This window comes from Panthera uncia (genome assembly GCF_023721935.1).
Source record: "Panthera uncia isolate 11264 chromosome A1 unlocalized genomic scaffold, Puncia_PCG_1.0 HiC_scaffold_16, whole genome shotgun sequence".
Lineage (NCBI taxonomy): Eukaryota > Metazoa > Chordata > Mammalia > Carnivora > Felidae > Panthera > Panthera uncia.
This window is the reverse complement of record NW_026057576.1, coordinates 64959153-64987115: the sequence shown is the minus strand read 5'-3', so window position 1 is coordinate 64987115 and position 27963 is coordinate 64959153. Positions and strand designations below refer to the sequence as shown.

General features: G+C 37.4%; 1 protein-coding gene across 4 annotated transcripts in view; it reads left to right on the top strand.

Moving 5' to 3' along the window:
- UGGT2 (UDP-glucose glycoprotein glucosyltransferase 2) overlaps positions 1–27963 on the top strand; it is a 192566-nt gene that overhangs the window by 11759 nt on the left and 152844 nt on the right. For 3 of the 4 annotated variants that reach the window (XM_049647155.1, XM_049647154.1, XM_049647156.1), the window contains exons 2-6: positions 2671–2753; positions 10925–11055; positions 11519–11631; positions 22648–22822; positions 27563–27659. In XM_049647155.1, coding sequence (XP_049503112.1) covers positions 2671–2753; positions 10925–11055; positions 11519–11631; positions 22648–22822; positions 27563–27659 — 599 coding nt within the window. Of the gene's footprint in view, positions 1–2670; positions 2754–10924; positions 11056–11518; positions 11632–22647; positions 22823–27562; positions 27660–27963 lie in introns of those variants that run through there. The other variant, XM_049647157.1, reaches the window with a different exon arrangement.

Below are 27963 nucleotides of genomic sequence, written 5' to 3'. Positions count from 1 at the left end.
CTGCCTCTCCTGCCTCTGCCTCTCCTGCCTCTGCCTCTCCTGCCTCTGCCTCTCCTGCCTCTGCCTCTCTCTACACAGAATCTTTTAGTTCAGCCTAGAAATTTGAGTGCCTATTTTGAGCATGGTACTGTGTAGGAAGCAAAGATGACTGAGTATGTCCCCTACCTAATTTATAATTTAGTATTATTTGCTAGGGATGATTACAGGCTGATGAGGGTAAATTTTTATAACCTGTAACTTCCACATCTAAACTGCATTTATTCCACTGGTGTTGCTCTTGCCAAAAATATTTTTTGGAATTTTACTTATAACTGCTGTCAAGCTCTTTTGTACATATAAACATATTCTGTAGAAATCACTTTTTTTCTCTGTGGTAGAATTTTTTGGGAAACACTGTTATTTGGAGCTAGATGTATAAAACAAGTGAACAAATTGAAAATGCCAGTTTTTTCTTTTTTTCTTTCTTTCTTTTTTTTTTTTTTACTTTTTTAAACTTAAGGCGAGGAGGAGCTGATTTAGATGATCTCTGAAGGTTATTTCTCTCTCTAAACTTAATGATGAGTTCCTGGCAAATTGCCTCTGAAAGTAAATTCTAGAAGAGTTCCGTAAGTGCTGAGAGCAGTGGTATGTTGAGGGAATAAGGGTATTCGAAGACTTTCTCAAGGTCTTGGAAGGCTTATACTTCGATGTGTAAATTCCGGCATCGAGAAGTTTGCGGACCTACCATATTACTTTCTCTTTGGCTGATTCTTTCCCCTGATAAAACTGATGTCTGTGGCTGCACAGCCTCTGAACAGGTCTGTAGATGTCTAGGCAGATCAGTTAGGTATTAGGTGGTGCTCCCTGCTTTGCTTAACGTTTTGTACCATTCCTGTCCTTTTCAGATCACACGTTCTGTTTATCCCGTTATTTCCTCTGCTTTTAGCTTCTCTCTTTTTTTTTAATGCCATTGAGTTGGACACCGTTGCTAGCAAGAACCGCTTACCAATTGCTTTGAATTCTAGTGCTTGTCCTGTTTATGTGGATGAATTAATCAGTTTTTCTCTTTAGTAACCAAACTCACAAGAATTACTTTGCATGTGTCTTGAATGTCCTTGTACTTCCCATTCATGTTAAGCATTAAAGTTTACCAAGACTCGAGAGAAAGATAAGATGGGTGATAACAAATCTGTACTGTCTGTTTGGTGCCTGGTTCCTCTCTAGTTTAAACGGTTGAATCTACTTGCTTTGGGTGTCCTGTGCTTTGTTCTATACGGAACGGAATATCCTCTCACTTAATTCATCATTTCCAGAGGTTTTAAATGGCTTTGGTCATTTTTTTATGACTTACATTCTGGGGAAAAATCGAAGTGTCTGGGATTCAAGGCCAAAGACCTAATTCGATACACTAACTTCCTATTCGTTTTTTCATTATGGTATTTTCTCTTCTAAATGATAAAAAGATTGTCTACATAAATAAGTAACAAAATAAAAATAATAGGTAATACTATTTTTTAAAGTTTGAGAGAGTGTGAGCAGAGGGAGAGGCAGAGAGAGAGGGAGAGAGCGAATCCCAAGCAGGTTCCATGCTGCCAGCATAGAGCCCAGCTCAAGACTAGATCTCACGAACCAGGAGATAATGATCTGAGCTGAAATTAAGAGTCAGATGCTTATCTGACTGAGCCACCCAGGCATCCCTAGATAATACTCTTTTTTTTTCATTTTTCTTAGTTTATTTATTTGAGAGAGACAGAGTGCGAGCTGCGGAGGGGCAAAGAGAGAGGGTGACAAAGGATCCAAAACTGGCTCTGCACTGACCACAGAGTGCCCGATGCAGGGCTCGAACCCACAAACTGTGAGATCATGACCTGAGCCAAAGTCAGACACTTAACCTACTGAGCCACCCACGTGCCCCTAGACAATATTTCTAAAAAGTGTTTATAGAACCAATTTTTATAGAACACCAGGTTGTGTGTGTGTGTGTGTGTGTGTGTGTGTGTGTGTGTGTTACTTTTATATAATACTCCATCACGGTTATATTATACTTCTCAGTAATTTGCAGTAACATGGATGGAGCTGGAGAGTATTATGCTAAGTGAAGTCAATCACAGAAAGACAAATACCCTATGATTTCACTCATGTGGAGTTGAAGAAAACAAACGAACATAGGAGGAACAAAAAGGAAAACCAAGAAACTGACTCTTAACTATAAAGAACAAACTCCTAGTTACCAGAGGGAAGGTGGCTGGGGGGGATGGGTGAAGTAGGTGATGGGGATTAACAGTACACTCACTTCCCATGATGGGCACTGAGTAATGTATAGAATTGTTGAATCACTATATGGTACACCTGAAAGTAATGTAACTATGTGTTGGAATTAAAATAAAAACAAAAAATTATACTTCTCAGTGGTATTTCACATGGAGAAACAAAATAAATCCATTTTTTACTTACAGCTAATGAGGAAAAGCCAAAAGTGATTTCTTGTGCAGTCTTTTCCAGTCATGAATATATGCTTGTCTGTTGAGAATGATATCTGTGTAAGAATCATCCATTTGTTCTCTTCATTAAAATGAAAGTCACTTTAATTTTTGGAGGTCTTTAACCATAAGTTATAATTTGGTTCTAAGGTATAGTTTCTCATTTCATTTCTCATTCCCATCTATTAACTGATTACTTTTATTTTAATAGTGAATTTATGGCAGAAGAAAGTAATGAAAAATTTTGGCAGTTTTTGGAAACTGTACAAGAATTAGCCATTTATAAGCAAACAGGTAGGTGATGTGCATATTATAACTTAAAGGTTTGGATTTATGTGCATACATTAGATATGTCTATTTTTAACATTAAGGGTGAAGTGTAAATGCTTAATTGTGTTAGTAAATCTGAATATTAAATTTGAAAAGATGTTTTCCTATATTCCAAGCATCCATTTCCAAAAAATAAAGGTCTTAACGCTTTATTTTAAGAAAATTCATATAATTGACAGTGTTTGCATATTGTTTTATAATCAAAGAGAAATAGAAATTGTTGAATTATGGCTTTCTTTTTACCTAGATTTATATGAAATAGTATTACTTTTGTATCTAGTAGTGTTGATTTTTTTTTTTTTTTTTTGCCAAAATACTTGTAAGCTCTTAAAGAGATTTTTTAATACTTGCCTGTAACAAATCAGGTAATCTGTATGCTTTCATTTCACTATCTAGAAGATAGTTACTGATTCCTGCTTTTTAAATATGTACAAATATATATTACAAATGTGTACATACATCTATCTTTAGAACGGGCATGTGTTTATTAATGTATTCTTAGAGGTCAGTAGATTAAAGATAATGAAATTAGGTTTTAGCAGCACAGGTTAAAAGGTTAATTATTAATTATTATAAAGGAAAGCTGTTTTCCTGACTCTACAGAGAATGGAATAAATATTAATGTGGACCCCTCAAGAGCAAATTCTTTAGCCTGGTAGACATGGGGAGAACTTCTTACTATGGAGATTAAATAGTTTAGAGAAAATTTACTATGGTGATTAGTTTATGATTTTGTTCTGGAGTGTAAATGTAAGAGAAACAACAGTTTTGAATATTTTAAGTGTTCATTTATTGGACTCCTTTTGGCTCAAGTGGCCTTGAATTTCAGCAATTTGATGATTTCATGAGATAGGTTTAAAAAATAGAGCAGACATGCCTTTAGTGATACTTTAAACTGAAATCTTTTCAAACCAAGTAATTTGCTTTTTAAAAAAAACTTTTATTACTGAAAAGCTTCATTATTATCATTATTTGGGTCACAAGAGATACTGTGCACTGCTTTAGATACTGGGAATACAAAGATGAATAAATGTGATCTATGGTCCCTGGACCCCACAATATTGTGAAGGGGACAACAGAAGAATGTTAAGAGCTTCGCGGGATATGGACGACATGGAAGTGCATGAAAAAGGGCATGCAGTTATTATTTCAGAGAGAGCAGGGCAGCCTTTCTAGTGGTGAGTGTAGGAGTAGAGTCTGGAAGACAGGGACAGCCAGGTGGTAGGGAAGGGAAGAAAGCAGGAGAGAGGGTGGAATGCACAGAGGAATTTTGACCACTTAGAAGTCAACTTGCAAATCAATGCGAAACTGTCATTGATTGGCTTTGTATTTGCCCTGACAATTTTGGTTTTGGTATTTAAGGTAAAAATAGGCTAGATTAATATGTAAGATTCTGATAGTTTAAAAAAAATCCACCAAATTTTGTGTCTCTCACCTAAGCTCCTAAATGCAACTATCCCAAATCTTTGGTTCTCAGTATGTACCTTATAGCCTTATTCAGTGCCATTTTCCATTGGGGAAGCAATCTGGGAAATTATTTTTACAAATTTTGAACTCTTTAAGTTGCTTATATGTAGCCACATATTTTAGCTAAATGAAATGACATGCGTGGACAATCTGATGGCAGATGATTATTAACAAGTTGGAATATAAGTTTAGGAATATGTAAGCTCTGCTTCAAGCATATAATGTAGGAGGTGTGTATTTCAGGGTTGAACCTGAAAGAAATTCTACTAAATAAGAATTACTAACACTGAAGATATAATTCTGTTAAAATCATTTATAATGGCAAGAATAAAGTGCATAAGCTGCATCATTGCTGATGTTGTTAGGTGTAGGAGAGAATGACGTATATGAGGAGTTAAATATGTCAACAACTGTCAGATTTACTGAATTTACTTCCAAGATATTATCCTAGAGGAAACATTTTAAATCCCCAGTTACTTGTAATTTTTTAGGTTGTTGAATCTCCATGAGACCCTGTAAATACTCTTTACTGAAGAATAATTCCGGTGATCTACTTGTCTAAAAAAGTTGTAAATGTTGAAGATTTAACATTTCGAATACAGGTGCTATTTCCATGCCATTTAGTGAGAACACGTTACATTATGTGTCAGCAAATTAAGACCTTTTTAAACATTGAATTGCCTGGTTTTGCAACCATTTTAGATGGTTTTGCTACAGAGTTCTATTTTTGTCAATGCTTCAAGATTCAAGTGGCATGATATTAGCTAACCTATGAGTTTTGTGTGGTGAGTTAGAAATGTCAACCAAGGTTTATCTAATTCCAGAGTCCCTATTTATTTTTACTTATGTGTTCCACATAGAAGAAGCTCATTCTCAAAGTCCTTGAAGATTTCTGTGGTTTTTACATAAGTAAAGTTGCTTATGTATTTTAATGGAAAGATTTTCAGAAAATGTTATGACATTTCTAATTCAGTTACTTGTAACTGAGAACTGGGTTTGGATAGGAGGATGATTGCAGTTTGGATGTATCACATTTGAAATGCTTGTCGAATATCCAAGTGAAGATCTCCCATAAGGTGATAGATGACGGAGATTTAGGTGGTAAAAATCTAGGCTAAAGGGTAGGATTTGGGAGTTATCAACATGAAGAGAGTCACTGAAGTTACAGGGAGAAGGTATAGAAGGAGAAGAAAATAAATCCCAAGGGCAGAACCCTGAAGAACATCAATGTTTAAGAACCAACCAGAGGAAGAACTAGAGGATAGAGACTAGAAGTACCCGTAGAGGCAGGTGAAAACCTAGAAAGCACGTTGTCATGCAAGCCAGGAGAATATTGATAAGTGATGGATGTTATCAAATAGCATAGACAGATCAAATAATGTGAATATTAAGCTTTTAACAACAGAAAAATTATTGATGACTTAGTAGTTTCACTGGTATAATAACTATGGTAGGTTGAGGTATGAGTTGAGGTTCGAAGCAGAGATAAGTATTGTTAAGTCTTTCAAAATTGCGAAGCATGACAAGATGCTCAACATCCCACTCATCATCAGGGAAATACAAATCAAAACCACAGTGACATATCCCCTCACTCCAGTCAGAATGGCTAAAATTAACAACTTGGGAAGGATGGGTATTGGCAAGGATACAGAGAAAGTGAACCCTCTTGCACTGTTGGTAGGGATGCGAACTGGAAAATGGAATGGAGATTCCTCAAAAAGTTAAAAACTGGGGCACCTGGGTGGCTCAGTCAGTTAAGTCTCTTCATCTCTCTGTAATCTACGTCTGTCTCATCATCTCAGCTCAGGTCTTGATAATCAGGGTTGTGAGTTCAAGCCCCATGCTGGGCTCCATTCTGGATGTGAAGCCTACTGGGGGTGGGGGGAGATTAAAAATAGAACTACCTTGTGATCCTGTAACTGCACTACTAGGTGTTTACCCAAAGAATACAAAAATACTAATTTGAAGGGGCACATGCACCCCAATGTTTATAGCAACATTATCAACAATAGCCAAATTATGGAAAGAGCCCAAATATCCATCAACTGACAAATGGATAAAGATGTGTGTGTGTGTGTGTGTGTGTGTGTGTGTGTGTGTGCGCGGCGCGCACACACACACACACACACACACACACACACACACTGGAATATTAGCCATAAAAAAGAATGAAATCCTGTCCTTTTCAATGACCTGAATAGAGCTAGAGAGTATTATGCTAAATCAGTAAGTCAGAAAAGGACAAATACCATATGATTTCACTCATGTGGAATTTAAGAAAACAAACATAGGGGAAACAAAAAGGAAAACCAAGAAACAGACGCAACTACAGAGTTACCAGGGGGTAGGTGAGTGGAGGGATGGGTTAAATAGGTGATGGGGATTAAGAAATGCACTCGTGATGAACACCGGGTATTGTATATCTAAGTGTTCAATTGCTAAATTCTACCCCTGGGTGGGGGGGGGGGGGGGGGGGGGGGGGGAAGATTGTGAAGCAAATAAGATGAATCAGTAGCAGCCTATGGAGGCTGCTGCTTTCTCCCCCACAAAGGTGAGAGTAATTTATGTATATTAAATGCCAATAGGCAAAAATCAAGTAAAACATGAGGCTGGAAAAAGAGGAAGGATATTGAGAGGGCCAAGTTGTTATTAGCAGGTTGGTTGGTAAGTCTGGATTCAGTGATTTTAAAACTTCAGCTGAAGTAGTCCAACACCTCCATCTCACGATTGAGATGATGGTGCAAGTTAAGCCTAAATAACAGATGCTTACTTTCTATAAACCCCTGACCCCTACCTACATCCATCTCTACCTTAGAGACCTTGACAGTGACCAGTGACAAAACTTGATCTCAGTTGACAGGCACTACTGACGTTTGTTTCTGTTGACGATTTTCCCTGTTTTCATGAAGGACTGATCCCTGTTCGATTGATATAGTCTTAGTTATTTTTCTGTTGGCCCTGCAGCTGTTATGTCTTTTTTAAGATCATTTCTCTAATCTGTACTGCTTTTACTGTTGAAGGTGAGTCTTACTTGTGTTACTTTTTTATTCTTGAGGGAAGCTAACCATAACTTCCTGAGAAATCCCTTATAGTTTGTTAAAGAAGTAGGAATGAATGTGCACACCTATTCTAGAACTCTTTAAAAGTACTATATTGGGAAAGTATCATGGCCTAGAATGAAGAGACTTCCTCATTTTTTAAATACTCCAGAAATGTATTGAAGGCCTATTTTATGTGCCAGGAGCAGAAAGGTACAATTGAAAGCCTAGAAAAGATTCCTGCATTCGCAGCTTATAGCTTAATGGAAGGACAGCATTATTAGGTTACAAATAATTTTTAATTACAGTTTTGAGAATTGACCTAGAGATTGTATGGCCCTGTCTGAGTGTATGACAGGATCTGGGCTGGGAGGTCAGAGAAAACTCTTTCCACAACAGTGGCATTTAAGCCAAGGTGTGCTAATAGGAGTTGGCTGAACATGCACTGCCTACCCTCCTGCATTTCAAACGGAAGGAACATCGTGTGAAGGCCCTGAGTGATTAGCCCCCTCTAGCTCTGGGCATTGTGTCTTGGTCCCCCATAAGCAGTAGTGAGTTGGCTGGCAATCCTTTCTTCCCCTTACTGCCATCTGATTTTGTCCGCCAGTATTCTTAGTCTTTATCTTTGTATTCTTAAGTATACATAAACTTCGACTACGTGCTCTGTTGGCTTCGGTGATATTCTTTCATTCCCAGATAATATTTGTGAGGAATCTCCAACCTTATGTTACTTTCCACTTAATTTCCCTTTTGTGGCAGTTTTGCTGGTTGTGTGCTTTTCTGTGTCACTGGAGCGTGCAGCGTTGACCTAGTCTTCTGTAAACCTCCACTCCTTCAGTTATTCTTGTTCTAGTTAAGTATATTCAGAGCTCACCCTCAAACTTGATGCTGCATTTCCTCCAATTATTTCTTGGTTATGTGAAGTTTGCTGCCTAGTTGATGCCTCATGAATAACTCCTAGGAATGATGACCTTGAGTTCTTCACATGCATGACTATGTACGTGTGTGTGCATTTTGTACTTCAGGTTTTTAACTTTAAGGTCCTATAGTTTTACTGGAAAGTGCTGCAGTGCTAACCATTCTGAGTCTTCATTCTTAGGTATATCGATTCATTGTTCCTCTTTAATTCTGGACAGTTTTCTTGAATTACGGGGTTTCGTATCGTCATTGTTGTTCGTTCTGTTCTATTCCCCTGATTCTCTGTTGGGGATATAATTATACATACTATAGGTCTCCTTGGCCTGACTTCTGTATCTGTCATTTACTCAGATCTTTTTTTCATTTTCTCCTCCTTTATTTCTGATTCATTGTCAGTTCACCTTTCCCCTGCATTTGGTATTTCTGTTTTTCCCAATTCTTTTTACTTTGGTGTTACCTCTAGTTTAGTCTGTATTTTATGGTATTCTTTCTCGTTCTTTCCTCCATTCTTTCAGTACAGTTTTCATATCCCCCTGTATTTTAGTTCTCTCACTCTTGAGCTTTTTACCCAGAGCTGTAAGGGGGTTGAGGTTTTCTTTTTATCTTACTTGCAAGCCAAAAACTTAGCTTCCCACAGTTTCAAGGATCAGACATGAGACATGAGACTTCTGGATCCGAGCCGAAAGACTTTATAACTGACCAAGGGAAATCTCCCCAGTCGTCCACAGCTTTCTCTTATCAGCCAGGACCCATCACAGTAATTCTTGAGACTTACTACTGGCCTTTCGAAAGGATCTGTGATTGGCACGATAGACCATATGAACTATTGAATCATAAGTTGGTTGTAATTCTGCATTACGTACTCCACCCTGTCCTCTGCTTGGCAAGCAAAAGTTCTAATGCGTTTCCGGCCTTCTGTCCGTACTGGTAACAGATTTCCTTCCTTTTTCACTCCATGTAGATATGCGTGTCTGTACCTATTGTCTGATGAAGGTCAGACCTTACCTCATCCAAGATAGGTCTTTGTACTTGTCATAGTGGGTTGGACTTGAAGCTGACAGAACCACTGGTAGGGAAGTCCCCTTGCATGGAAGAGAGTTAACCACTAAGACCTGATTAGGGGAAATTTTTGAATGTACTGCCCAGTTCTTGAACTGTAATCTCTTATTTTCTTTTCACTAATAGGCAAAGTAGAGGACCACTTTTTGCCTGATTGACCATACTATTTTGTCAGTATGTTCACTATCAATTAACAAGGACTTCTTCTAATCCTGTCAGTTTGACCCATGGAGCTGGGTCTTTTCTCCTCCAAAAATCCATGTTTCTGTCAGCAATCCATCTCTGATCTGTCACGTACTGTGAAGGATCTGAGATTTTACCATTTCCAAGCTAACAGATTAGTTTCGTGGATACTGACAGAAGACCTGAGACCCTGGACGAGAGGCAAAGGGCTTTATTACTCAAAGAAAAAGCAGTACCCACCATGTCCACATTATTTGTGCTGGCTCCCTGAACCCCAGTTCCCATAGAGCAACATAGAAGTCAAGATGGCACCTGTACCATGAATGGGTTGAGTTAAGGAGAGGAACCAAGCAAGGGTTAAGAGCCCAGTGCCTTTGAGCAAGCAGTAAATACTGTGGCAGTCAGCAAACACCCAAATCTCCCTCACCACCCCCAGAGTTTCTCCATTCAGACAGTACCCTTTCCTCCTCCCCCAGGAGGGTGTCTGTAGTTGCACATTCCTTTTGTCCTCCCTTTTCACATCTGGGAACTGTGAGTGAAGATCTGGGTCTGCCCCAGCTCAGCTCTTTTAATGAAGTTTCCATCAATTGATAGCTTAATGCCAAGGAGTAAAGGAGAGAAGACATGACCAGGGAATGTCTAGGGGCCAGTTTATGGGTGTCTGCGCCAGTTGGCTCCTGAGCTGCTGTGCTGTTACCTTACCATCTCTGGCTGACACAGTGGCAACAGTGCAGATGATAAGTACACCTCAGGTGGTGTAGAGAAAAGAAAAGGGCAAAAATATAGTTCTTTCCCTGGTTATTCCAAGAGTGTCACCAGGCCCTCTGTAGCTCTCAGCTTCTGTTCTCCTTGGCCCTCTCCATCAGAATAATCTGTCTCCCCTGGGGTGTCAGAGTTCTTAAATTCTAGGATTCATCCTCCTCTTTGGTGTCTTCAGGATCTTTGGAGATGGGTTTAGAGGAAACCAGCTTCAGGTTATTCTATACAAGAAGACCTTTCTCTTCTTTAAGGTCTGTTTCAAATTCTGTCTCCTAAAGTATTCTGGACATACTAATTGCATTTGGCTATGTGCACTAAATCTGAGTAGAATTTATTTATACATGTCATTTAAAATTTATTAACGATCATATTCTTCAATTTTTGCGTGCTGTTCATAGTCTCCTCTTAAATGATAAGTAGAGCCTGTATCTTTTCCTTGTTATTATAACTCCATAACCTTGGAGTGAATTGATCTGATATGCTGGCATCTTCCAAATAGATTGACAATATTATTTTTACCTGGACTTACATTGATTGTACCTCACTGGAAGATCCAAATGAAGTTAATAAAACAGATCTTGATTTTCCACTTTTCTCTAACCCCAGCCATAACCAAACTTAAGAAATGATTGTATATTAGTTTTACAGTAGAGGTGTGCCAATGTATTGAAAATGAAATGACGTCCTTTTATTTTGAATTTTTTTTTATAGAATCTGCTTATTCTTATTACAATTTAATCCTGAAGAAAGCTGGACAATTCTTAGACAATTTACATATCAATCTCCTAAAGTTTGCTTTCTCTATAAGGGCATACTCACCTACTATTCAGATGTTTCAACAGGTACGTAAAAATACCCAAACTATAATTGACAAAGAGGCATGCTGGTAGTATACATAAATCTATCTTAATGTGAGTATCTTTGGTTCCAAAGAATCTACAAACTTACAATACCTGGTTCTGTAGCCTATCATTGATTATATTATCATTGTTATTGATTGTAATTGAATATATTATATAATTTTATAGTTCTGTGGAATAAGGAGATTATGAGGACAAATCATTATTGACATGAACAGTAATGAAAGTTTTAATTTGGAATTTTTTCAATAACTTTGAAGCATGTATTTCCTACTATGAAGTTGATTTTGTTGAAGTATTTGATTCTGCGTGTAGATATTTTTTTACTTAGAGCAATAACTTGATAGTAGTTGATGAGTTATTTTAATCAAAGGAATGCATGAGTTTTAAAGATTATATTGTAATTATCAACTACTGTAGCTAAATATAATCTTTGAAATCTTAGATTGCAGCTGATGAGCCCCCACCAGATGGTTGTGATGCATTTGTGGTTATCCATAAAAAACACACCTGTAAAATTAATGAGATTAAAAAGCTGCTGAAGAAGGCTACTTCAAGGTAAGTTAATAATAGCCTTTAGTGAAAGGTATGGTTTATAAAAAGAGATGAGGGTTGAAATAGAAATTTCTTATAATAAGCAATGTCTTCATTATTAAAAATTTGTATTAAAGCATGTACTCTGGATTGAAAAAACTGAATGGGCTGGTAGTTAAGTCCTTTCAGTATTTTGTCTCAATTAGCTTTTGATTTTAGAATATAAATTATATCAAAATACCATAAAATACATGAAATATGTTTTATATAATCATAAAATGTTTTCTCAAACATGCAAAATTGTGTATTTATTTTGCTTCTCTTTATTTTTTAAGTTTATTTGTTTTGAGAGAGAGAGAGAGAGAGAGAGAGAGAGAGAGAATGAATCCCAATGTGGGGCTCGATCCCATGACCCTGGGATCATGACCTGATCCTAAATTGAGTCGGAAGGAAGCCCAACCTACTAAGTCACCCAGGTGACCCTGGCCTCCATCTCTTTAAGCTGAATGTATAACCTGGGAATAAAAAATTAATAATACAACAATACAGAGTATAGAGTTGCATTGTTATAATGTATTATTCAAAACTTTATTTTTTTACTTCTACATATTTAATACAAAAGGATATGGATAGTCAGAAGGAAATTATTAATTTATTTGTACCAGTGTGTGTTTTAGTGCCTGATTTATCTGTACTTTCAAAAGTATTAAAGTTGTTTCTCTAATTTTGAAAGAGCTATTTATATGTTAAACAGTAATATAGATATAGTAATTCATATCAGTACTTCCCTTAGTTGCTGGAAACCTTTTAAAATATTTGCTTATATTTTGTATTAATTTTAATGTACAGAAGGCTTTTTATTTTTATGTAGGCAAATTTTGTGTGTGTGGGTGTGTGTGTTTATAGTTTTTCCAAACATGCATGAGAGATGTTACTAAATTTTACAGTTGCTTTCCTAAAATTTTTCCTTTCATTTTACCTTAAACTTTTAATCCATTAATTTTAAACTTTTAATTCATGTAATTTATTATCATCAAAGGTAAGGAGCCAGATCTTTTTCCCTTCAGATGGCTAGTCAATTAAATATTCATTATATTTGTTATGCTCTATGACATAGCTACTCTGTATATTGCCTGTTTCTTATAGCAATGCCATGCTGTTTTAGTATTTGTTTTAAAATATATTCTGATACCTAATGATACAATTTCATTGCTACTTTATTTCCTCCAAATTTTTTATCGTTCTATGCATTTTTTGATGCTTTCAAATTAACACTAGAGTCCCTTTTCTCCTGCAAAAATTATCATTGGTAGGATTTTAATCAGAATTATGAGGGGTTCCTGGGTGGCTCAGTCAGTTAAGCATCTGAATCTTGATTTCAGCTCAGGTCATGATCTCACAGTTCCTGGGACTGAGCCTCACATCAGGCTCCACACTGACAGCACGGAGCCTGCTTTGGATTCATTCTCTCTCTCTCTCTCTCTCTCTCTCTCTCTCTCTCTCTCTCTCTCTCTCTCTGCCTCTCCTCCACTCACACCCTCTCATTCTCTCTCTCTCTCAAAATAAATTAAAAAAAAAAATTGAATCTTTATTATACTGGGTCTCGCAACAGACGACATGGTATGTCTTCTATTCATACTGTCTTTTAAAATGTTAACGTTTTGTAGTAATCTGTGTTTTTTAAATCAGACATAGTGGGGTGCCTGGGTGACTCAGTCGGTTAAGCATCTGACTCTTGGTTTTGGCTCAGGTCATGATCTCACCATTTGTGGGATTGATCCCCAAATGGGGCTCCATTGCTGACAGCATGGAGTCTGCTTAGGATTCTCTCTCTCCCTCTCTCTCCCTCTCTCTCCCTCTCTCTCCCTCTCTCTCCCTCTGCCTCCCTCTCCCTCCCTCCCTCCCCTCCCCCTCTCTCTCTTGCATGCATGTTCTCTCAAAATAAAATTTTTTTAAATGTAAATTGTTTTAAATCTATTGAGATGAATACAAAGTTTTTCTCATTGGACATACTGTGTATTATGGTAATGTTAAAATATTATACTATCTTTGCATTTGTTAATGGTGTGAGATTATCTTAATTTCTCTTAAGATTGCTTATGTTTTCATTAAGATTCATGCTTTTTTATTTTTTATTTTTTATTTTTATTTTTTTTCAACGTTTTTTATTTATTTTTGGGACAGAGAGAGACAGAGCATGAACGGGGGAGGGGCAGAGAGAGAGGGAGACACAGAATCGGAAACAGGCTCCAGGCTCCGAGCCATCAGCCCAGAGCCTGACGCGGGGCTCGAACTCACGGACCGCGAGATCGTGACCTGGCTGAAGTCGGACGCTTAACCGACTGCGCCACCCAGGCGCCCCAATGCTTCTTTTTTAATAGATGAGATTAGATTAGCTATTATTTAAATTATTAACGCCATCTTTTTATTTTTTGGAGAGAGCGAGCAGGAGAGAGGGGCAGTGGGAGAGAGAGAGAATCTTAAGCAGCAGGCTCCACATTCTCTCTCCACATTGGGCACAGAGCCCAACACAGGGCTCAATTCCATGATCCTGGGATCATGACCTAAGCTAAAATCCAGAGTTAGGTGCTCAACCAACTGAGCCACTGAGGCTAATGCCACCTTTTTTTTTTTTTTTTTTTTTAAATCATTCTAGCTTCATATAGTATATTAGACAACTTACCATGTTATTTTTGTAAATTCTGGTATTCTTTTACATATAAATATCATTGAAAATAAGTATACCATAGAAATTACCAATTCCTTTTTAAAAATACAGCAACTTATTTCTCAAAGGAGTTTGATCCAGGTGTTTAGTACTCTTATGCAAGTTTTAGATCCCTTAGCTTCTGTGGAAAGTACCCTGTGCTGTGTTTTAGGGGTCCAGCACTGAATTTTGTTCTGTTTTTATTATTTAAGTATAGTTGATATACAACATTGTCTTTTAATTTCAGGTGCACCACGTGGTAATTTAACAATTCTGTCCATCATGCAGTGCTCACCATGAGAAGTGTGGTTACCCTCTGTCACCACGCAGCGTTATTATAACATTATTGGCTATATTCCTTCTGCTGTACTTTTCATCTCCATGACTGACTTATTTTATAACTAGAAGTTTGAACCTCTTCATCCCCTTCACCTATTTTGCCCATCCCCCCTACTCTTCTCCTGTGGCCCCCAGTTTGTTCTGTGTATTTATCAATCTGTTTCTGGTTGTTTTTTTTTTTTTTTTTTTAGATTCCATATATAACTGAAATCATATGGTATTTGTCTTTTTCTTATTTCACTTAATACCCGCTAGGTCCATCTCTGTTGTCACAAATGGCAGAATCTTCAATTCCTTTATAGCTTTATAACACTAACTGGGGAAATTGTCAGCCCTCATGCATTTTTTTTCTTTTCCTAGTGCATTTTTAAGCATAATTTTTGGTAACTTTCAACATTCTTAATTTTTGACGACTGACTTGATAATTTTCTTAAATAGTCAATATTTAAATATTAAACATAAAGTTAAATTAAGATTAAGAAAAATATTAGCATCAAGCATTTGGGAGAGGCAGTCTGCAGTGGGCCCTCTGAGTCCTTGCATGTTCTTGGTCTGACCAGTAGAAAGTGGCTCTTTACTCGAGCCATTTCTCAGGGTTGTGTTTACAGCAGGCAACCTGGAGGAATGAAGTGATTTTTTTTCCTTTTGGAAAGAAGAGCAGGCTTCTTTACTGCTTGGTATGAAATAGTAGTTCACCAATTAGTGTCCCTCAGCTATAACATATACCCTCTATTTGTGTAGTATCTATCCATTTAGGTCCATATTTCACAGGGGAGGGGCAGAGAGAGAGAGGGACACACAGAATCCAAAGCAGGCTCTAGGCTCTGAGCCATCAGCACAGAGCCCAATGCAGGGCTTGAACTCGTGAACCGTGAGATCATGACCTGAGTTGAAGTTGGATGCTTAACCGACTGAGCCACGCAGGCACCCCAGTTCTTGACCATTTTTGGAAGTAGGGTAGGAGGTTGACAGACTATGGCTTTCCGGGAAAGGAAGAGCAAGGTCCCCATGGTTTGGTGAAGACAAAAGCTCAACACTTTTTTTTTTTTTTTTTTTTTTTTTTTTTCCTACTGCTCCTCTCTCTCCCTCTGCCATTTTGTACTCTCTGTGTTCCTGGCTTGGTGATAGCAGTTTTCTGATAACTTGCTGTAGCCCCTGCCACGACTCCTTGATATGTGTTCCTCCAGGAAGAGGCACCCAAACTCAACTGATGGGGTTTCGAAGGTGTTCACAATGGGCAAGAGTTTAGAATGATCTCTAGACCAATTCAGTGAAGTTTTATTGTTTTAGCTTCCATGAGTGAATAGCAACTGGTACTGATATTGTATATGTTTATACGGTGAATGCTCATGAAGTCTCCAGGGAGATATTCATTCAGGGACTGCCACACGTACTGTCTGTTCCCAGGTGAATAAAACCTAGAATCCCAAGGGGAGAAAGTTGAACTACAATCCCAACTTGAATAACTGAGTGGCTGCTGGAATTCCCAGAGGCAGTTTCGAGTACAGCAGCGCCACCTACCTGACTCAGCCACCAAGTGTAACCCTTTTTCAAAAGCAGCTCTTAGTAAGAGCTCTTACTGAACCTGAAGACCTGACCCAGGGAAGTCTCATGACTCTGACATCTGATGTTTACATTTTGGCATAGGTCAAGTAGGATTCAGTGACTAATGAGATAGATGGACTCCACAAGTCTCTCTGGTCAGTTGAAAATGGTATATTCAAGAGCATAGTTGTCTTGCTCTTAGCATGATCTTAGATTTACATGAAAAAGTGGTAGCTGCCCTTGGGGACAAACCATGTGCCCCATTCCACTACCTCAAGTGAAGTTTCTTGGCTCAGTGGAGCTCTCAGTCCACAGTGGTTTTTCCTTAATGCCTGGACTAAGTTACTGGTCTGTTCAGCTAAGTTAAAGCTGGATGTATCTTTTTTTTTTTTTTTTTAATATTTGAGAGAGACAGACAGCATGTGAGCAGGGGAGGGGCAGAGAGAGATAGATAGAGACAAAGAATCTGAAGCAGGCTCCAGGCTCTGAGCTGTCAGCACAGAGCCTGATGTGGGGCTCGAACCCATGAACCGCAAGATCATGACCTGAGCCGAAGTCGGACGCTTAACCGACTGAGCCCCCCACCAGGCGCTCCAAAACTGGTGATGTCGGCAGTCTGCTGCTGCTGTTCAGTCAGGCCCCAGCTATGTAACACCAACAGCAGATGTGTTCATTCAGTGGGCAGAGTTCAAGGCAGTCCTCTTACCTCTGACCCCTTGATGAAATTTGGTACACTTATACTGACTCTTGGGCTGTTGCCAGAGGCCTACCTGTCTGGTCTGCCAGTTGGGGGACTACCAACCGGCAAAGCATAGGCACCCCTCTTTGGGGCTGTATGCTGCGAGAATAAATCACAGCTTCCCATCTGCCAGTCTGAGTAGATACACACGGTGTTAGACCCATTCTTTTAGTCTGAGTCAAGTTAAGCTGCTTACCACTTAAAACATAACAATGTACTAGCCAAAAAAAGGTAGAATGATTTTTTTCCCTACCTCCTGATCAAAGATCTGTGCTGTGGATCTGCCCTAGAATTTGACAGATGTTATATTAAAACGTGCTTATGTGTTTGAGAGAAGGTGACAGGAATCCTTGGCATCCTAGGTAAGTATGATTTTTCTCCTCCCTGTCCCCAACAGGGAAATAAAACTATTAAGGAGGTTTTTTGTCTCTTGTTTTTTTGAAATTGGGATGATAAAAATGCCACATAGGAAAGAACGGTGTGGCACCTGGGGGACTTGGTCAGTTCAGCATCTGACTCTTGGGTTTGGCTCAGGTCATGATCTCGTGGTTCGTGGGATCGAGCCCCGTCTCAGGTTCCACACTGATGACATGGAGCCTGTTTAGGATTCTCTTTCTCCTTCTCTCTCTGCCCCTCCCTCACTCTCTCTCTCTCTCTCTCTCTCTCTCTCTCAAAAATTAACTTAGCATAGTTCCTGTTTTTAATTTTTTGTTTTTATGATTTAAAAATGGAAAAAATAAACCAAGGGTTTAGCTCAAGGCATAAGAAAATAACATGAATGCAAAGGTAATAGAATTTTTCCTTTTCTGTTGTTACTAATCAGTCATTTCTTTAAAGAAAAACTAAAAATCTAACCCAGAAAACATGAAAGAAAATGAAAACTGAAGAAAATTTAGGGATGAGAAACATCTACAGAGGGGAAAAAGTATGTTACCGACATACTTTATATGTATGTGTATATATGTATGTATGTGTGTGTGTGTGTGTGTATGTGTGTGTGTATGTATGTGTGTGTATAGATAGAGATATAGATGTATGTATATGTATGTTATTTGCTTAAATAAGAAAACAACCACTGTGGATGAATATTGATAGTGTGTCCTGAACCAAGGATTATGTGCCTAAGATTCACAAAAAGAAAAGTGTGTTAACCTAATGCTATAAATAGCTTCTCTCAGGCTGTGGAATTGATTTGGCCCTACCTACAAGCTGATAAGCTTGCCTCTGGCTGTTTCATGGATTCTGACCAAAGACAGGAGGCTCTTCGACAGAAACAAAGAACTATTCATGGACACAATGGCCATGCATTAGCATATGGTTAGCACCAGTTCCCATGGCTCCACATATCCCCGGGGTGAAAATGGACCCACAAGAATACTACACAAGTGGTGGGTAGGTCGTAGCTGAAGGACACAGAGCTGGGGGAGCTTTATCGCTTATAACAAGCAGTAAGCAACCTGCTGTTTGTCCCAGAGTGAGATGCTAACATACCCCTCAAAGTTACTTGCTGCGAACCCTGAGAAATGGCCTGTCAGTCTTTCAGTCTTGACATAGCCAGAAGGACAGTCAAGGGCCCTGGCAGAGTGCCTCTCCCAACAATCCATCCCTTGGCCTGGCAAATTCTTGACCAAACTCATATTTTTATGAGCGATTCTGTTGTCTCTTAAAGTGTTTAGTTAAGGCTACTGTCAACAGGACTCCAAGTGGCAGGATGAGGTCCATCTGCAGGTTTAGCCTCAGCCATGCCCGCAGGGTTCCAGGTTCAGCCAACTCTGAATAAGTCCCAAGGGGCCTAGTATGTCCTCTTTTGGACAGATGGGATGTAGTCTAACGTCAGTCTTTCATCGCTTACAACCTGTACGAGGGAGTTTATATCTACCTGATCTTTGCTGGCACTGCACATATTCACTGGGGACGATAAAAGTGTCAAAAAAGCAATCCCCATCCCCAGTGGAAACCTGTGCCCACTTTTCCCAAATACATTAAACCTAAAAGTGGCACATGTCACTCCAGTTCCAAGATTGTTAAACTTGCACCTTGTAGCTGCGGCGTCAGTCTTCGTACATGGCCTAAGCCAAGGCTTCTCCGGGCACAGAAGTACAGGGAATTGCATGATTAATATTCAGATGAAATTTTTCCAGTCTTCATATTCATACATGAATTTGGGGTGGGGGGGATCTACAGTCGGGAGATTTTTGTCTCTGGAAAATCTGTTCCTTTTCTTCTAGTTTTTATTTTCAACCTAAAGATTTATCTACGAGCATTGTTTCATTAGCAGCCTTTCCGATTACTAACAATAGCAAATTATTTGAAAGAATTATCTTTCAGACTAATATTAAAATGTAAGGTATCCATTTGACTTAGTGCCATTTGAGTTCCAAGGTATCAGTGAAAATAAATGATGTTAATAATTTCATCTAGTTTGATTCCTTTTTAGTTTTTAAATGTGACCTGTGGGTTTAGTATTTTTTTGGTGTGTTTATTAATAGGATCCTACAAAAAATGGCAACTCATTCCGTTTTCTTGTTTTGTGTATTCATCTGTCTTCATCTGTTGCAGAAGAGATGTTGTGAATTCAGCTCTTCTTTGGATAAGATTTCGTTTCAGGTTTCAAATATCCAAACGTTGGGGCGCCTGGGTGGCTCAGTCCGTTAAGCGTCCGACTTCATCTCAGGTCACGATCTCGCAGTCTGTGAGTTCGAGCCCTGCGTGGGGCTCTGGGCTGATGGCTCAGAGCCTGGAGCCTGTTTCCGATTCTGTGTCTCCCTCTCTCTCTGCCCCTCCCCCGTTCATGCTCTGTCTCGCTCTGTCTCAAAAATAAACTTAAAAAAAAATTCAAATATCCAAACATTAACAGTAATATTTGTAAACTCCTATCTTATGTTAAATGCTAATAAATACAGATGAATGTGTAAAACTTGAAAAGAAATTTATTAGAAGAATGCTGATGAGTGTGCATACATACTGTGAAAGTCCTCTGTAAACCAGTGTAAAGATGCTTGAACTCAGGTCATTTATACACCTGAAGTAAACCCCATTCCCCATACTAAAGTCCACAGATTTCACATGCTTTAAGCCAAATAATTGGTGGAAACTTTTCATTCTGTTAGATTTATTGAGCACTTGAGTGATTTGGATTTAAAGAAAGTTAAGCTAATAACCAGGAACATAGTATTTTAGTCATTTTTTAAAATGTAAAAGTAAACTTATACTCATTGGTAAGCCTTATTCTGTAATAATTAAACAAAATAGAAATTTGAATTTCTCTATTAGAAGGTATAATTTATACATGTACAATTTTCCAGCCATACCAGAAAATTGAAACATTAATTATTTACCATAGTTTGTTGTAGAAAGTCTGTAAATTTCTTATCAGTATTTTAGAAATGTTTCTCTAACAGGCCATGGTTATCACTAGATGATTTTATTAATTTCTGTTTAGCTCAAATAAGTAATAGAATATTCTGTAATTTTTCATATTTAAAATTATACTTTTTAAAACTTTTTTCTAGTGTTTACTTTTGAGAGAGTGTGAGCAGGGGAGGGACACAGAGAGACAGACAGACAGAATCTGAAGCAGGCTCCAGGCTCCAAGCTGTCAGCACAGAGCCCGACACAGGGCTTGAACTCACAAAACCTGAGATTGTGACCTCAGCCAAAGTCGGATGCTTAACCAGTTGAGCCACCCAGGCACCCCTAGGATTATACTTCTTGATAAAAATATTCAATTTTCATTTTAAATTTTGATTGAGAATTTTCATTCTTACACTATGCAGGTTAATTACTGTGGGTGAATTAAAAAAATGTAAAGAAAATATGCCTACAAAATAACTTCCCTTACATACAAAACAATATAATAAACATATAATAAGATTGTAATATAAACATGCTGTAAAATTTTATAGTTATGTCAATAAGTGAAAAAGAATCCCATATGTATCTAGTGTATGAAACCTGAGGGAATCAATAGAAAATGACCTAACAATTCAGTATTTTCATCTAAATGTAGTATGTGTCTTTATTGCTTTGATGCATTTTATGTTTATTTACACTAAAAGGATATGTTCCCAATGTATTAAGTTTAAACATTGAAAATTAGAATAATGCGACATATACATACAGCAAATTATATGATTCTTATTTATTCCAGTTTTCTAGAACTCTCCATAATCAACAGTGCTCTTAAGTTCTTGTATGTCCTTTTGGAAATAATCAAGATTATATAATCATAACTACATAGGTAAATACCCCCTACTTTCATCATTAATGGTGGTATAACGTCCAACACTTGGTTGGATGTTCTGTGGATCCTTGATGGTACTCTTGGTCGATAGTTTAAGTAAATGGAGGTTTGCTAGACGGAGAGAAAAATGATCATTTCTTGAGCATCACACATGTGCTTCATGCTCTGCTAGATGATTTGCAAGTCCTTTTGGTAAAGCTACCTAGGCGGTAGCAAGAATTCCTCCTCTTGAGCAGATAAAGAAATAAGCCCAAGAGACATCGAATCACTGGTGCAGGGACACATAGCTAGTAAGTAGTTAAATTAGAACTTGAATCCAATTCTTTCTAATTTCAAAACCCACAGCCTTTTCACTAGCATGCTGTAGCTTTGTTATTCATACCCCCTTTCCCTCTCCCCTTTTCTTTGTATTTGTGTTTTAAAGGTAGTAAATGACTAAAAGGCTATAGAGATCTGAATTCATTAAATGTTACTTCTCAACAGCTTTGTTATTCAGTATCTCTTTTTTCTTTCTACCTATATAATTGTTAAAAGATGTGGCTTTAGGATTCCTATTTATGGATAGGAGTTGAAATTTGGCTTTCTGTTTGATCTTGCTGTGGATATTTAACTTGTCTGAGCCTCAGAAACCTTTAAAGTATTAAGTAAATGATAGTAACTATCTACAGGAATTGTTGGGAAGATAGAATGTAATATGTACAAAAAATCTAGCATAGTGCCTGGAAAATTAAAAGATATCAAAGTCTGTTTATGATAGGGCTGGACTATAGTATTTCTCTGATTATCCTTGCGGGTTTAATGAGTTGTTACTGATATTAAGTACTGCTAATCTTTGATATATAGTGCCTTTGTTTTTTAAATATTTGGAACCCATTTTCAGGAAACACGAGCTATGAAAAATTATATACTCTTCTAATTGAACAAAATATAAATTTTATTTCATTGAAAAATATATTGCCATTATATGTTGTTATTTAAAGATTGTGAACTTTCGTCATTAAAAATATTCGTAATACTCAGTTTCGGGTTAACCAGGTTTCTTTTCTGTCTTTAGTAGAAGCCACTTTCTATTGATTCCCTCTGATTTCATATATTAGATGTATTCTTTTTCAGTTATTGACATATATCCATAAAATTCTGCAGCATGTTTATATTGTATTCTGTCTTATGTGTGTATTGTTTTGTGTATGAGTAAAGTTATTTTGCAGGTATATTTTGTTTACATTTTTTAATTCTCCCATAGTAGTTACTATGTTAACTGTGGTAAATGAAAATTTACCACAGGAAGTTTAAACTCTTTTTGGTGATACACACACACACACACACACACACACATACATACACACACGAAACGTGTGTATATTTTATCTGTAAGTTGTTTGATAAGCAGAAATTATAAAAGGTCATGATGTATTTCCCATATGTTCTTTGACTTTTTTAGAAGTTTGTGTTTTGTTTTCATTTTAGGCCCAGACCTTATCTATTTAAAGGAGATCATAAATTTCCTACAAACAAAGAGAACTTACCAGTGATTATACTCTATGCTGAAATGGGTACCAGAGCATTTGGTAAATTTCACCCAGTATTGTCTGAAAAAGCAAAAAATGGGGAAATCCTATATGTTCTTCGACATTATATTCAGGTACAGTTTTATCCGAGATTATTTTGGCTATAAAAAAACCTGTTTAATAATTTCCTTACCAGATTTTACATGATTTCTTCCTGAACGGTTAAAGATTTTAAAAAAATGTTTTAAATTATTTATTTTGAAAGAGAGAGCTCATGAGAGCAGGGAGGGGACAGAGAAGAGAGAGAATCCCAAGCAGGCTCCTCTCTGTCAGTGCAGTCCCAATGTGGGCCTTGAACTCCTGAACAATGAGATAATGACCTGAGCCAAAACTCAGAGTCTGATGCTTAACCAACTGAGCCACCCAGGCACCCCTAAAGATTTTAAAAAATTAATACAACTATCAAATGTGAATTTTAGTGGAAAAATATATTGGGATTCTGTATCCTTTTCTGGAATTATCATGTTGATATTTCTTTTCAGATTCCTTTCTTCTTAAATCTGAAACAGATTTAAAGCTTGGATAAAAACCAAAACCATAATGCATATAATATTTGCTAAGATTCATAGTTATTTTTAATGAAAATATTACTTCGAGAAAATCTAATCGATTATACTGATTATATATATCATGTGAACCCTGATACAGAAATGCTCTTTTTTTTTTTTTAATTTTTTTATTTTAACGTTTATTTATTTTTGAGACAGAGAGAGACAGAGCATGAACGGGGGAGGGGCAGAGAGAGAGGGAGACACAGAATTGGAAGCAGGCTCCAGGCTCTGAGCCATCAGCCCAGAGCCCGACGCAGGGCTCGAACTCACAGACTGTGAGATCGTGACCTGAGCCGAAGTCGGACGCTTAACCGACTGAGCCACCCAGGCGCGCCCAGAAATGCTCTTAACTATGTCTTTGGACAGGTGACTATTTCTTTGTTCAAGTTTCTGGTCAAATGTGTTCCCACCTTTTCAACTTCTCATTGCTCTCACACTTTTATCACATTATTGTGGTCTAATGACTTTGTCGCACTCACTGCTATATCTCAAGTTTTCTTTTATACCTCTGCACTATCCATCCCCTCCACCCCACACAACCAAACTCACACATATTTACTAGAATATAATGACCATTAGAAGGACTTTTCTTATTTTACTGCTATATGCCCAACACGGAAAGAGTGTTTTATATTGAAATATATAATTACTTGCATAATGTATAAAATAATAAAAGCATGGCAGATATACTTGTTAATTGCCTATCCATATTCTTCACCTATTTTTATCTTAGATTCTTTGGGTTTTTCTTTTTCTCATATACAGATTTTAACAAATATATTCTGAATACTAATCTTCCATAGCTTGCAAACATCTTCTAGTATATTTCTAGTATTAAAAAAAAAATACGACATCTTTGGTTCAGCACAAGTATAGAGATTTAATCAGACTTATCCACCTTTTCTTTAATGGTTTCCTTTGCGGTGTCATAAGGGCATTCTCCTATATTTTCTTGTGACAAAATGCCATCCTTTATGTTTTGGTCTTTAATCCCTCTGGAATGTATTTGAATATGCTGTAAGGTAGAGATAGAATTCTAGTTTTTCCATATAGAAGAGTATTGGCTCCCACATGATTTATTGAACAGTTAAGTCTTTATTCTAAGCCATCACATACCAAGTTTTCTTACAGGCATGTATGTTTTTAGACTCTGCTCCAGTAATATATATGTCTATTCTACACAAATATAACATTTTAAATGCAGCAGCTTTAAAATCTAAAGCAGTCTTGAGAAAGAAGAACAAAGCTAGAGGCACCATATGTCCTGATTTCAAACTATATTACAAAGCTGTAGTATTAAAACAGTGTGGTATTGGAATAAGAATGCATGGACCAGTGTAATAGAATAGAGAACCAAGAAATAAACCCATACGTGTATAGTCAACTAATATTCAGCAGGGGATCCAAGCCTACTCAGTTAGACGATGCTGGAAAAACTAGATAACCACATGCAAATGAATGGAACTGGCCCCCTATCTTATAACACTCAAAAAAAATTAACTTGAAATGGATTTAAAATTTAAACGTAAAATGTGAAAGCATGAGGGTGCCACAGTGGCTCAGACGGTTAACATCTGACTCTTGATTTCAGCTCAGATCATGATCTCATAGTTCATGGGTTTGAGCCCTGCCTTAGCCTCCTCCATGTTGACAGCACAGAGCCTTGGGATTCTCCCTCTCTCTCTTCCCCTCCCCTGCTCGCTTTCTCTCTCAAAATAAAAATAAACTTAAAAAAAAAAATGAAACTGTAAAAGTCCTAGAAGAAAACCTAAGAAAAAAGCGCCTTGACGGTGGTCTTGGCAGTGATTTTTTTGGATTTGACATCAAAAGCAAAGGCAACAAAAGTAAAAATAAAGAACAACAAAATTAAAAAGAAAAGAAAAAATGAAGTGGGACTACATCAAACTAAACTAAGCCTCTGCATGGCAAAGGAAACCATTAACAAAACCAAAGGCAATGGCTGGAATGGGAGAAAATATTTATAAATCATTTATGTAAGGAGGGGTTAATATCCAAAATATATAAGGAACTCCTACAACTCAGTATCAAAAGAACAATCTGATTAAAAATTGGGCAAAGGACCTGAATAGGTATTTTTTCAAAGGAGACCTACAGATGGCCACATGTACATGAAAAGGTCTCAAAAAGACAAGTGTGAGAGGATATGGAGAAAAGGGAGCCCTTTTGCACTGTTGATGGGAGTGTAAATAAGTGCAGCCACTATGGAAAACAGCTTGGAGTTCCTCAAAAAGTTTTAAGAAGAACGACCACGTGGTCTAGCATTTCTGCTTCTGGGTGAACATTCAAAGGAAAGAAAGCACTAACTTGAGAAGATCTCTGTGCTCTCGTGTTCACGGCAGCATTACCTACCATAACTGAGACGAGGGAACAGCCGAAGGGCTAGATGGGTCATGGGCATTGAGGAAGGCACTTTTAGGGATGAGCACTGGGTGTGATACATAAGAGATGAGTCACTGGGTTCTACCTCTAAAGCCAAAACCATGCTCTATGTTAACTTGAATTAAAAAAAAAATGTCCCCCACGTGACTAATGTACACTATAGGGAGGTATGCTCATCTACTGAGAATCAGTGTCCCGAATTATTTTTTGGAGAATGCAGCTATTAAATATACTATGAAATCATACCAGCCAACTATCTGGGCACTTTGTAGAATCAAATTACGGCTTTCTTTTTAACGAATGACCTATTGTACATTCAAAATAGTTATGTTTTAAATCTAGTCAATGTAATTCTAATAAAATGAACTTATGCTGCTTTTGAAACCGATGCCTTTTTATGGGGAGAGAAGAAATAGAAAGATGAAGAAAGATTCTTCTCACCAATTGATTTAGTCTGTGAGCATTTTTGGTTTGCAAACCCAAACTTACTAAACTACCATTCAAATTTTATATTAATACATTTTCAAATGGAGACAGTAAATATGAATTTAATAAACATTTATCTTTGTTCCCAAGGAGCTAATAATATTTTGGAATTGATAATGGAAATTGGTTACATGAAATTGCATTTCTTTTATGAACTATAACAAAATATATGGACTTGGAGCTTCAATTTGCTTCTCTACCAGCTGATTGCCTTTTTAGTGGATAGTCAGAATGCATTTTTAAATTGTGCTGTATGAAATTGAAAACTCTTTAAAATATTTTTAACTTTTTCAGATGACCATAATTAGAAGCAATTCAGTTTTCTCATGCTATCTTTCATTGTAGCACATGCCTGAGAAATTAGCAAGTTACATTGTCATTGTGTGCAGCAGTGTTAAATACTTGTCTGCATATCTGAAACTAATTCTTCTATCTTCTTATTTGAAAAGATGTGGTGACTTCTCTTCCTTGGTGGGGTAGTCTCTACAAGTATATTTTGTATGTGCCCGTTATTTCAGACCGCTCCATTTGAAGCGATTGTTGCCCCTCATTGAAGAACAGATACTCATTTGTGGCATTGGGTATTTTAATCATTTAAAAACATGAAGAAAATGTAATCAAGTTGTTCAAGACACTGCATTTTCTTGTGTGTCTTTTGCCTCTACTCTTCAGTATTTGCTCTTGGCACCACTCTGGTTGTCCTACAGCTAGACAACGAGCAAGCAAACAGCATTTGCTGGTTTAGGAAATCTTGTGGCGTTCACCAAAAGGAGTACAGTTTTATTGAAACTTGATTGTATTGGAGCCTCTGTTAATTAACTCTTGGAAGAAATGGGGAAGTTACCACAAACAGAAAAAGATCAGATTTTTTTTTTTCTTGTAAAGAGTAATTAAAACATTTGGGATGCCTGGGTGGCGTCAGTTAAGCGTCTGACTCCTGATCTTGGCTCGGGGGATGATTTCACGGTTCATGATTTTGAGCCCACATTGGGCTCTGTGCTGATGGCACAGAGCTTGCTTGGGATTCTGTCTCTCCTCCTCTCTGCCCCTCCCTTACTTGTGTGTGCATGCTCTCTCTCTCCCTCTCTCTCTCTCCCTCTCTCTCTCTCTCTCTCTCAAAATAAATAAGCTTTAAAAAAATTAAAACATTAGAGTCATTGTGAAGTTTTTAGAAAGTAAAGAAGTGGTAATCAACCAAATTCTGGGTCCTTGATAAACTATCTAGAGAGAGTATAAATATCCCCCAAATAATAATTCAGTGATTTAAAAAGTCAATATTAATAATTTACTCTAATGTCCTAATAAACATATTGAATTTAAAAGAAGATGTTTGAATCAATATTTTCTCTTTTTAAAAAAATAAATGTGTTTGAACAGAAACCAGTCTCAAAGAAAATGTACTTATCTGGCTACGGTGTGGAGCTAGCAATTAAGAGTACAGAATACAAAGCTTTGGATGATACTCAAGTTAAAAGTAAGTTTACTCTCTCTACTTGAATAGAATAAAAACTTGGAGGCTTACAAACTTTGTTCTTTTAAAAATGTAATGACTATAGTCTTATGTATGATAATTTGAGGGGAGTTTGGGGCAGTACACCTGTCAAATGGTAATGCAGGTGTCCTAAGGTGAGCTCAGGGAGGACAAGACCTCCCGTGGAGCAGAAGGGCAAAAGCTCGCTTGATCTTGATTTTCAGTACCAATACAAACCGTGAAAGTGGGGCCTCACGATCCTTCTGACCTTTTGGGTTAGACATGTTCTCCTTAGTTTAGAGTTTAA